This window comes from Canis lupus, chromosome 9 (genome assembly GCF_011100685.1).
Source record: "Canis lupus familiaris isolate Mischka breed German Shepherd chromosome 9, alternate assembly UU_Cfam_GSD_1.0, whole genome shotgun sequence".
NCBI classification, from domain to species: Eukaryota; Metazoa; Chordata; class Mammalia; order Carnivora; family Canidae; genus Canis; species Canis lupus.
This window is the reverse complement of record NC_049230.1, coordinates 15519031-15531732: the sequence shown is the minus strand read 5'-3', so window position 1 is coordinate 15531732 and position 12702 is coordinate 15519031. Positions and strand designations below refer to the sequence as shown.

General features: G+C 38.5%; 1 protein-coding gene across 9 annotated transcripts in view; it reads left to right on the top strand.

The window, feature by feature from the left end:
• TANC2 (tetratricopeptide repeat, ankyrin repeat and coiled-coil containing 2) overlaps positions 1–12702 on the top strand; it is a 369540-nt gene that overhangs the window by 304617 nt on the left and 52221 nt on the right. For all 9 annotated transcript variants that reach the window (XM_038546935.1, XM_038546931.1, XM_038546938.1 and 6 more), the window contains one exon: positions 440–1047. In XM_038546935.1, the coding sequence (XP_038402863.1) occupies positions 440–1047 (608 nt within the window). The remainder of the gene's footprint in view (positions 1–439; positions 1048–12702) is intronic.

The following is a 12702-nucleotide window of genomic DNA, read 5'->3' as shown; positions in this document are numbered from 1 at the left end:
CATCTTATTAGGAAGGTTAGAAAGGTACGTTTTTATATGACATTGTTTTGAGTCCTTATGCATTTCTCTTACTGAATTGTGCTTTGACTTTATGCCATTGTTAACACTGAGAAAAATGACAACAACTACAAAATTACATGGCATTCCATTTTCTATTTATGTAAGGAGTGTTATTTAGAATATTGACAATTAAATCACTCCTAAAGTACCCTTTATGAAGACCTCTAAAAAATGATCCCAAGTCTCAATATTAAGGAAAAAAATTGTGTCCCATCTGTGCAACATATTTGTTTTAACCTATGGATACTAGTACTTGATCATATTTCCCTCTTTGGCCACTTGGAAGTTTAGAATAAATGTGTGGACCTCATAGTGTATCACAAGAGTTAGGGGAAACTGAAGGTCTTTCTGTCTCTCTCTCTCTCTCCATCTGTTTTAGGAAATTACCAAGCTGCTGCCTTTCCATAGGATTTTTTTGGATCGACTAGAAGAGAATGAAGCCATAGACCAGGACCTGCAGGCTTACATCCTGCACCGGATACACAGCAGCTCAGAGATCCAGAATAACATTTCACTTAATGGCAAAATGGACAATACTACATTTGGCAAACTCAGTTCTCACCTCAAGACCCTCAGTCAGGGGTCCTATCTATACCTGAAACTCACATTTGACCTCATAGAGAAAGGCTATCTAGTGTTAAAGAGCTCTAGCTACAAAGTAGTTCCTGTTTCGCTCTCTGAGGTTTATTTACTCCAGTGCAATATGAAGTTCCCAACCCAGTCTTCCTTTGACCGGGTGATGCCTCTCCTGAATGTGGCAGTAGCCTCTCTACACCCACTGACTGATGAACATATCTTCCAGGCCATCAATGCTGGTAGCATTGAAGGCACCCTAGAATGGGAGGATTTTCAGCAGAGAATGGAGAACCTCTCCATGTTCCTAATCAAGCGCAGAGACATGACTCGTATGTTTGTACATCCTTCTTTTCGAGAATGGCTTATCTGGAGAGAAGAAGGAGAGAAAACCAAATTTCTCTGTGATCCCAGGTAAGCCACAGACCTGTATAATAAGCAATTCTGAGCCTATTTTGTATTAATTGCATGGAGCATGGGTATTGAAAGCCATGAGAAGTGTTCTTCATTGAACATTTCACACGAAGGAAACATCATCTCTGTTTCTTTCAAGACAGGGCTTTAATGAAGTTAATTTATTTTTTCACATTGTTATTTCCGTAAGACTTAAAATCTGTATGGATATTTAGAATACTCTCCTACATTCCTGTACATTCCTAAATAATTTTCTCTGTGCTAGTGAACCCAGGCTATAATTAATTTAGCCCTTTCACAGATTTCCTCAGTGTTCTTCAGATATGAAGAAAGAATTGATAACATTGTTAATCTCTGACTTAGAGTAGAATCATTTTAAAATTGTAATTGCCCCTTTAAAAGCCATACCAATTTTAAAGCCACCAGTGACTAACCCCATTAAAGTCCAGCCAGTGTGATAAGGTTTATGCTGGAAAACAGAATCTTAAACCTCACAGCTACAACGGACTTGAAGAGATCAGGTGGCCTAGCTGCCCTCCCTATAGTTGAATAAGGTGCCATGGTTCCCATTTTACAAATATCCCCTTTTACAAAGGCCTTAAGATGCTAAATCAGTGCTGGAAGTCATCAAGTTAAAAGGTGGGGGAAAGAAGGAAGGACTAGAAAAAGAATGGCAGGGCAGCCTGCATGGCTCAGTGGTTTAGTTCCACCTTCAGCCCAAGGCGTGATCCTGGAGACCCGGGGTGGAATCCCACATGGGGCTCCCTGCATGGAGCCTACTTTTCCCTCTGCCACGTCTCTGCCTTTCTCTCTCTCTCTCTCTCTCTCTCTCTCTCTCTCTCTCTCTCATAAATAAACAAAATCTTAAAAAAAAAAAAAAAGAATGGCAAATATGTAGTATGTACCATCACTCCCCTGCCCTGCAACCGTGCATGCCCAGCATTCCTGCCTGATGAGCTTGACTCTGATTTGGTGATCTTTCTCAGCTCAACAAACCAGAGTAGTGTGAAACTGTTTCCTGTTCTCTTGGGTAGAACCTAGATCTCTAGAATCCTAGAGGGGTGTGCTTTCTACTCCATACTATCTTTTTAAAAGAATTATTCCTTTAACAAAGTTGGTGTTTTCAAAAGCAGATATACCTCTGACTTACTGGAAGAAGACACCAACAGCATAGCTGGCCTGAGCAGGGCTTATTCTGGCTCATAAAGAAGAGAGACCAGATGTGACTGTGCCTCTGTCCATGACTTATCAGAGAGACTAAACCTCTCTGATCATGCTGGGGTTTTATTTCTCTCCTGACGTGTTCTTCACCCAGCCTTATTAGACACAACTGTGCTTATGGGCATGCTGCTTAGCCTACTCCATGCCAGTTCGTCAGAAAATTAGTTCCAGATTCTGATAAAGATATTAAGCCAGGCAGTAGATTTTGTGGTATTTTCCCTGAGGTAGAAACTTTTAAAGAAACAAGCTGTAGTGGAAAGAACATGGATTTTTGAGTCATTACTTGCATATAAATCCTGTTTCTTCTAGGAACTGTGACCTTTGGAGAGTTTAGGTTTCTGAGACAATTTTCTTATCTATGTAAAAGAGATAATAATAATTCCTAAAGTTCAGAACTAAATGAGGTCATGTAGTATAATACCTAAAATAGTACAGAATACAAAGAAAGTGTTCAAGGAATGTCCCTCCTTCTCCCCACCTTTGGAGTAATAGACCCTTTAGATACACCTTAACTACATCCTGTAGCTAATTGGATAAGCAGTAGTAGTCTTCTGCTATTAGCATTCAGGGGCACAGATTTTTTTATTGGAGTTCAATTTGCCAACATATAGTATAACATCCAGAGCTCATCTCGTCAAGTAGGGGTGCAAGATTTAAAAAACAAAACAACAACAAACTTGAGTCTGAGTTCTTTGTGAATTATATGGCATTCCCAAGAGTGTTTTACTATAAATCTCACTAGTACTGCTACAATAGTTAATTCATGGAGTTGGCAACCAAATGTTAAATAAAAAGAGACCAATCTAGAATTGCCTCATGAACACTTTGAAATCAGTTTCCAGAGAAACTTTGCTGGTTGATCTGCTCTCTTTCTTCCTGCAACATCTCAGAGAATTGAATGCTGAGATCCAAGGCAGCAGGCTACCACTGAATTAACAGTATCTTTACAACAGATGAAACCTTAGGGACTCTAAAAGGAGAAAATACGGTGTTTTGCAGTCATATCATGACTTTACAGGCTTACCTTCTCAACATGATTTATTAACTAGAAGCATTTTGGCAACAAACTGATACACTGGGACAAGCAAACACTTCTAACTTCAGATGCTATGTAGTCTGTTCCCTGGTGATTGAATAACACATGGAGCTGCTGAGGGATCATCATATATCACTTAATGACACAGAGAGTAAAATAGTAGGACCAGGAGTTATCACAAAAGCTTCCTTACATTTCATTTCAGTTGGAATTCAGCCTTCTACCCAGCACTGTCTGGCACCAGCTTTGTTACTAAAGTATTGATCTCAGAGTTCGAGGCCCCCTGGGTCAATGAGATGGAAATTCACTAAGAATTTAATGCTGTTGGCAAAGCCCAAGCTGGCCTTTCAAAGAAACTGGCTGTAATTGCTTTCCATTTCAGGCAAGTCTGATTAGCAGAACGCTTTCAAAGCAGGGTTTGTCTTTGTGGCCTTCAGCCCCTGCTTCCTGTACATTCCCCATCTGCTCTCCTGTTTCTCCCCATTTTCTTTCTAGAGCATCACATGTATTTCACTAGACCAGAGAGACCAACTCAGTGCCTCTGAAATCACACTGTGTGACCCAGTGCTGACAGGCCTGTCTCAGTATAAGGAGAACTCTTAGAGACAACAGAACATCTCTGCCTCTTCTAGTCCATTTTCCTGGGCTTTCAACACTTTCTTGTTCACCCTGAACTTGCTGACCTTATTAGGGAATTAGACACAGATGAGAATATTCTATCCTGAAGCCAAAAAGTAGTTGATCTTCATCAGAAATAGGCCACCCACAGAGGTACTTCTGTTAAACTGAAGAGAGTCAATAATCTGAAGATGGTGCTGGAAAGAGGAAATAGCTGAGCCAGAGGTCAGTGCTACAACTGAGATAAAGTTTTCCTTATTTTAAATATCAGATGGCCTGTTTCCCAGGATGTCAGAGAACTGACATCCCATAGAGAATGACCTAATGTTGCATAAACATATAACTGTCACAGAAAGAGATGAGTTATAGATGTCTTTTCTCAGTTTGGTAACAGGACTGTGAGGGTGTGTGTGGGGGGGGGTGGGTATCAAGCTATAAGCAAAGCATCACTGAAAAAATTTTTATGACATCAGAATTTCTAAATTTTTGGATTTGCATTCTGGATGAAAAAATGCCTTTTGAAGCCCTGAGAAACCTTAGATCTTACCACCTTATTCTTTCCATTTCCCACTATTCATCACTGTCATATCCTGTCCTACTCTGAAATAAATCTAGTTTATATTTTATTCCCTTGGGCATTGAGATATCAGATTAACTCCCTAATCTTATAAACTAATCTCTGCTATTATACTAATAAGAGGTAGATTGCAAACCCATTTGAAGCAACTTGTGCATTTCAGTAGGCATTTGAGAAAAGAAGTCATCAGTCTTTATTATCTAACCTATTGATGACTTTGATAGTTGAAATTTGAGGCTGGGAGAGTAAACAGTTGGGGGCTGCTGGCCCTGTACTGTTTAATATTTCTTCAGTTGTTAGGCTAGCCCTGCATGAACCCCCACTCTTTTTTGTTTTCTTTCTTCACTATCTTTGTCTTCACAGTATCTAGCCTCTCCTTCCATAGGAACAGCTCACAGATCAACATTTTTATATAGGAATATATATGTAAGATTTTTATCTAAAGATCAGAAGACTCAGCTACCATATTTTTAACTTTGAATAAAACACATGAGGCTTGTGAACTTTTGAGTACTGAGCTGATGTGACCTAATGAAGTTATGATTTGGGACCCTAATTTGGATTGATGTGATTTCCTCAAACTAAGAGAAGCAAACTTTATGGCGGATGAAAAGGGGGAAGAGCTACACAGATCCTGTGGGGGTAGTTGAATACTTACTTGACTCTGTGACTAGAGTTGATATCTTACAATACATGGTCTGTTGAGATCTTTCCTAATTATTTTGGTCATGTTTGTCTATGAATTACACATTGGAGACCTGATGCTCCAAAATGCATGCCACAGAGCAGACTGTCAGAGAAGAAGCAATTTGCCTAAGGCAAAAAGAAGGCATTCCCCTAACACCAATAAAAAAATAAATAAATAAATAAAATAAAATAAAATAAAAAAAGAAAAAAAAAAGAAAAAAAAAAAGAAGGCATTCCCCTTAAAAAGGAAATCTAACTCTATGCAGAGGACCCGCACAGCCTGGCTTCTTCTAGAACACATGGGTCTGAAATAACCACAGAATGGTAAATTGCAGGGTTAAGGTGATTCTTTTTGTTTGTTTTAATCTAAACATGAGCCTCCAGGAAGGATGATGTTTAACTTTGACCTCTGAAGCACAAATTCTAGGTTACTGCTGATAGCCATTGCAGGCTTCCACAACAGTTAAATTGGGAATAAGTTCTGCTTTCTAAAAGCATTAGGAAAGAAGTCAGCAAAGTGATGGATCATGGGAAGGAAAAAAGGGTCTGGAACTACATCAGCCCTTAGGAGGTTAGAATCACAGCAAGGAAAAAGATGGTATACCAAACATCCTTTACTAGCACTTGACTATTAGTAGAGGATCTTACCTGCCTTGAAATACTAACTTTCTAATCTCTGTGCTGGATCTGCATCTGCTATACTTTTAATTCCTTTCTATCACTGAGGAGAAATTGGTCTTCTGATGTCAAATTTGGATGTGTAATTTTGAAGAAGAGATTTCATTGATGCATAATATTATTAGAGATTTGTCTAATTCGCCAATAATTTTTTTCTTATTATCTAATTCAGTTTCTAACTCCCTATTGGTATCAAGAAAAATGTAGGACTCATATCTGAGGTATTACTCTAGTGACCTAAGGTCATAGTTTTGTGATTTAATGCAAGAGAGAAATTAGATAATATCTAATGTGTATCTTGGACTGTGTCCAGTTTGCCAATTGCATGAATGTCCTTCAACTTTACAAATTTGTTTGTAAATCAGATGGCAGTATAAATCGGGGGACCCACATCTATTAGTCAAATAGGCAAACTGTTCCCATCTTTAAAACTCTTATACCTTTGAAGATGGGCAACATAACACTTTATTTCCTTTTCCAAATCCAAAATTAAGTTTAGAAAAAGCTAGTATTCTTACTGTCATAAAAACTCTTATGAAACTTGCTAAGTTAATAAATATACAGAGAAGTATTATGGGTTAGAGAGAGAGCATTGTTTTATGATTTGGAAGGCATACAGAAGAGTCAACTAAAGAAAACACAGAAAGGATTTGTACTCTCTTCTTTTGGTTTTGCTACAAGAAAGTGATAATTGCTTTATATGTTTAAAATTTGTGTGTGTGTGTGTGTGTATGTGTTTGTGTGTGTATATATATATAGAGAGAAACAGACAGACAGACAGATAGGTACAGATTTCTTTTAAGTGGGTGTGCCCTGAATAGCAAATTCTGAAAATCTGAAATGGAGGGGCAGCCCTGGTGGCTCAGCAGTTTAGTGCCACCTTCAGCCCAAGGCCTGATCCTAGAGACCAAGGATCTAGTCCCATGTCAGGCTCCCTGCTTGGGAGCCTGCTTCTCCCTCTGCCTGTGTCTCTACCTCTCAGTCTCTCTCTCTCTCTCTCTTTCTCTCTCTCTCTCTGTCTCTCATGAATAAATAAATAAAATCTTTTTTTAAAAAATCTGAAATGGAGAGAACTAGAGAAAGTGATTAAGGAAAAGTTTTGGTCCTGAAAGTAGCATAGGAAATAGAGGCCAATTTGTCCTATTAATGAGTCTCTCTGAAGCAATACTAGCTGAATGAAAAGATGAGAATCCCAGAGGCTTTCCAAGGTTGTCAAACCAAGATTAATGGCATAGCATTCAGAAGTAGTTATTGCCAACTTAGGGGGACATGACAGGACAAGTTCTTTTTTGTGAGTACAGCAACTTACTCAGCTGTCTCTAGAGACTCAAAAGCAGCTAGATCTCCACATTTGGTAAAGTCAGCATTAATAGCCTTTTATCTTCTCAACCATAAGAACCCACAGCTATGAGACATGTATTCACTTCAGCATCAGCATATCCAGTTGGTTCGACCCATTCAAATTTTACTTGTAAGTATTCACTTACTTACTTCCACCCCTACGGACCACACCCTAGGTTCTCACATGAACTGTGTTAGCCTCCTAAGCAGGGAGAGCCTCCCCTCTGTCCATTTTCCAACAGCATCCAAAGTAATTTTTTTTTAAAGCGTAAATCCACACAAATAACCTCCTTCTGAAAAATCATTTAATGGCTACTTCAAAGGCCTGTTATAACAAAGATATCTTCTGCCTACCTTTTTAAATTGAGCTCATTCATTCTCTCTCTTATTCATGATATTCTGGTCATAACTGATCGTCTGCTAATTCCCAGAACTTGATAAGCTCTCTCCCACCTCTGGGCCCTCACACTTAACAATTCCCGCCATCTGGAGCTCACTTTCCCTGGCTCATCACATGGCAAGATCTCTCTCACTCCTCCTTCAGATCTCAGCTTAAAATGCCATCTCCTCAGAGAGACTTCCACTTGGCACCTTATATAAGTAAGTCCGTCCTTGTTTTCTTTATCATAACAACCTATATACTTCCTTTCTAACAGTTGTCACACTATTATTAATTTGTTATGTGTGAACACTTGTTTACATTGTCCATTTTCCCCCCTAGAATGTGAGTGAGTTCATGAGGACAGGAACCTTTTCTATCATGCTCACATTGATCTTCATAGAGATTAATACAGTCAGTACCTGGTACACAGTAAGCACTCAGTAAATATTTTTTTAATGAATTAAATAAACAAAGAAATGATAAGTGGTACTAATTTTAAGATTGCAACTAAAAATATTTGAGAAACTCTTCTGACAATTCAAGAGACAGTGTCTTTTATTCACTCTGTCACTATGTGTCAGGAATAAGTGAAGTCATGCATTTCAGCAAGGATTCAAGGAACAGTTATTAAATTATTTTCAAGACTGTGTTAAAGACTGCAGAGGATACAAATGTAAGTTAGATTTGTCTACCAGGACTTAACAGGTTAGTTGTTTTAACAGATACATTTATAACTAGCTATAAATCAAGGGAGAGTGCTATGTTAGAAGTATAAACAATAAGCTGAGCAATAGGGGGGAGGAAGAGAGAAGTGATAAATCTTCAGTGCCTGCTGTTATTGTTTTAAATTGTGACAATTCAATGGAGTCATAGCTCTTTTGCTTCATGAATCCCTGCCAACTGCCTAAAGACTTTATTGTCAGAGGACAGGTGTCCATATTCTTCAGGCCAATGATGCATTAACAGTACAGAAGGGCTATAGGAAACTGTGGAGCTAAGTGGAAGAAAGCAGGAAATTTCTATCCAGCTTCCATGTTTAAAAAGAAATAATGCTGCTCCACTCATTTCTACAAAGGTATATCTTTGGCACACTTTACCTTTACAGTCTACTATTTAGGGTTGACTTTGAACAGGCTCTTTCATTTCACTTCCACATTGAATATGAAACATTAGGACAAGCTTTCTAGAAGTGTGTTTTGTATTCAGGTTCCATGAGAAAACCATGACAAGAACATGCCAAAGCAGTTACTGTCTAATAAGCTAAAATTAGAAGAAATTTTTGCAAAGATGTGTGGGTGCCATTTGCTGAAATTTGATAACAAGAAGCAGACTGTAAGGCAGCAACCACCAAAGTGTGGCTGCAGGCAGAATTTTTAAGATGAAAAGTGAAAAAGATCAGGATTGTCAATCTCTTCTCAATATTTGAGTTAATAGTTAAATTCATTTCACAAACAGTAGCAATAGAGATGCCTGCAAATTCTAGACAAAAGTGAGTTAATGAATTAGAAAGCGAATCTGCAAGTGCTTGTATTGCTTTTCCTTGAGCCCATCTGCTTAGCATGTATTCATTGATGAAATGTTTATTGAACTTCTACTTTACACCAATGACCATGCTATCCACTAGAGAAACTTAGATGAAAGAGACACCTCCTGACACTAAAGCCATCATCTTCTAAAGGGAAGTTAGACCCAAGCAACCAACAGTAGTGCCATAATACAGAGTACCCTGGGAACCTAGACAAGGGGAGATACTTTGCAGAACAGATGACACTCAAGTTGAGCCTTAAAGGATGAGTTGATCCCATGAAACAGAGCTGGAGTGGGAGACCACTGTAGGCAGGCAAGAAAAGGTCATAGCAGGAGCAAAAGCAAGTGTGAAGATAGGGATTGCCTTTGGGAAATGGTGAGAAGATGTGATTAGAGGATAAGACACATGATCAGAAAGAATAAATGGAAGTATCACTAGACAAAAAGGCCTTGACTGCTATGTTTAAGACTTCACAGTGTATTCTGTAGGTAATAGGGAGTCTCTGTAACTTTTTATGGAGGAGGAGACAATGATCAAGTGACTCTGATGATGTGAAAAGTAGCTCTGACAAGTGATGTATGGAAGGTGGGTTGAAGAAGAGGAGAGAGTGCAGGTAGGGATACTAGTTATGAGACTTAGCGGTACTGTAAGTGAGAAATGCCAAGACCTGCAATGTCAGGATAGACACTTGGTCTTTTTTTGTGTTTAGTCAGTGAGGGTGGAGGACTCCAAAATGACTCTAAAACTTATCTTGAATGATGGAGGAGTGACCAATATAGAGCATTCTGATGGAGGAGGGCTTCTAGCATGAGCAAAGGCAGGAGGAAGAATAATAGGATTATTGAGGGAGAAGGTGAGTTCTGTTTTGGAGATGTTGTTAATGAATTACCTCCACGGAAAGTGCAGAAGTATGTTGAGAAATGTGGCTTTGAAAAATAGGGAAAGAAAAAAAATCAAAGCACAGGGTTATGGATTTGGAAGTCATTAGCAAATAAGTTGTAGGACCAAACACGGTCAAAGAATATAAAGCAGGAAACTTAGAAGCATTGAAACAGAATAGTTAAATTTAAACACTAGGGGAAAATGATGAACTAAATAATTTACAAGGGCAATATTAGAAGAAGAAACAAGAGAAAGTAAGATCATGAAAGGCAAAGGCGAAAATTTTTCTTGGCCAGGTCTGAGGTGATTAATATAATTTCTGCCTATATCCCATTAGCCAGATATCCATCTATGACCCCCACTTGAATAAGTGAATGCAGGGTTCCTGGCAAAGTAGCCACCTCCCAGCAACAACTATTGGCTGTGAATGGGAGCACAGGTCTTTTGTAGGTAGCTATCCCTCCCTGCCCCATAATTCTAATTTCACTAGGTCTCCCTGAATAATCCCCACATCTACTTATATACTGTAAAGACATCCCACAGCAGCAGCAAATGTTTTTTTCTGCCCAAATTATAAGATAGATTAGCTGGCTTTAGATTGTAAGCAATGCCTTGCCAGTGGTCTGTAACTGTACTACTTTATCACATCTGAGCACTGCACAGAATACCAAAACACCTAGGTGGTGTTTCTCTGAATACTAAAGTGTTGTATGTCAACTTTCAATATAAGAGCTAATGAAATCTTTGTGACTACACATCAGTGACAGTGATTAGAACAACGGAAAAAACATCCATGCCAGAAATAATTTGAGTGAAACGTTTGTTAGCATGTTTCCCTACTACAATTAGAAACTTTAAGTCTAGCTGTCTCCCTGGGGTACTAAGTGAAAATCTATTAGAAAAACACAGTGCCATTATATATTTTGTGTAAAACAACTGTTCTTCAGTTTTCAAACTGTTAAATGGGTGGAGGGAAGGGAAGGTGATTCCTGCTTGATAAGGTTGTTTTTTTTTTTTCCTCCAAAAGACTCCATAGCTCTGAAGTCTTGAGGTATAGGGAAACAGGGTTATCATGTAAGAGTAGCTTCTCACTGCCTTATAATCTATCATTGTCCAAGGGTAAGCATCACTTGTCTCCAGTAATACATATCAAGGGGCCTACTGATGCCTGCAAAGGAGAATGGAGGTAGGATCTACCCTCTGCTCTCTTTTGTCAGAATATATACATCCAGGATAGGGGAGAGGGGACAGTACTGGGAGAAAAGTCTTCAACTCTGACCTGTGGTTGGTCCTCTCCTAAAATATCTAAAAGCAAATCTGTCTTGAATATAAGGTTTATTAATATCCTCTTGAAAACCCTCTGGTCTACATGAGAAATTAAACCGTTTCCTTAACTTTTATGGTATTACTAAGGGACCAGTTAGCTCTGTCTTTATCTCCCCTCTCTGCCTGAAATTACACTACCAAGTTTTCCTGCATTGACTAACATTGAATGGCACCCATATCCAATAATTGTTCCCTGATCTGTGGATTTCTCTTTGGTTGTGTAGGTATTGGGGTCAAGGCATGGAGGGGTAAGGATTGGGGTTAAAGAGAAAGGTATCGCATTTCAGGATTAAAGTTCTGTTTGAGCATGCAGTCATCTTCCAATATGTATAGTTGTGTGGTTAATATTCATTCCTTAAGTATAGCACTCTGCTAGTTCTTATGGAGAATATAAAAGAAATATAAAATACAGCTCACTTAATATAGCTCACTTAATTCTTACCACAGTCCTGAGAGGTCATTATTACTATTCCTGTCTTATAGAGAAGTTAAGTAGCTTTTCCAAGATTACAAAGCTTCTAAGTGACAGAACTAGGATTTGAAACATGGGCCTATTTTTATTTGTTTCAGAGATGAAGAAGCAGCATTGTGAATGCAGTCAGGGAACTTGGCTATGTAACTTTGAATCACAAGATGATCTCATTATATATAAGCTATGTGGAAATAATTCTGCCTGCACCCCTGCCCCCCCCCCCATTTGGACTTTATCACCACATATAAACCCACACTAAAGTTGACTTTGATTGCCATCATATTTAATTATAGAGGGAAGACATAGTTGTGTTCAGTCATACCTAAAATCATGTGACACTGATGAAGGTTCCCTCTGTTTCTTAACTAGTCTCTCCCAAAATGCCTATCAAAAAATGTCAAAATTAATTGCTGATTTTAATTATGTTAAGAATTCAGGGTTTATACCATTACAAATGAATACATTGCTCTTTATATTGGCTGATTTTTTCACACAGATATGTCCATTTTTCAGAGAAATAAAAATCAAGTTGCTAATCTCATCAGTGTGTTAGTGGAACTGGGTCTCAGAAAACCCTGGGTTCTCATCCCAGCTCTTAGATCCCAGCCACATGAGCTGGGAGCTGTCCTTCAGTCTTGCCAAATTTCCGTCTTCCACCATAATATTAGGAGTAATATTTAGACCTATGCCTATAGTATTGGTGTTTGTGAGAATCTAAAAAACTGTTAAAGATTTTTAAAACCATAAGGTAGTTTACAGCTTTACAGTATTACTAACTCAGTCATTCTACAAATATGTATTCCTATTGCCTAGGAGTACATATGTGAAAAGGCTTCCAGCCTCCATACAATCTCGTGGGAAGACTGATGTACAGACAGATAGTGTAATGAAAGTGTGTACCAAGTAC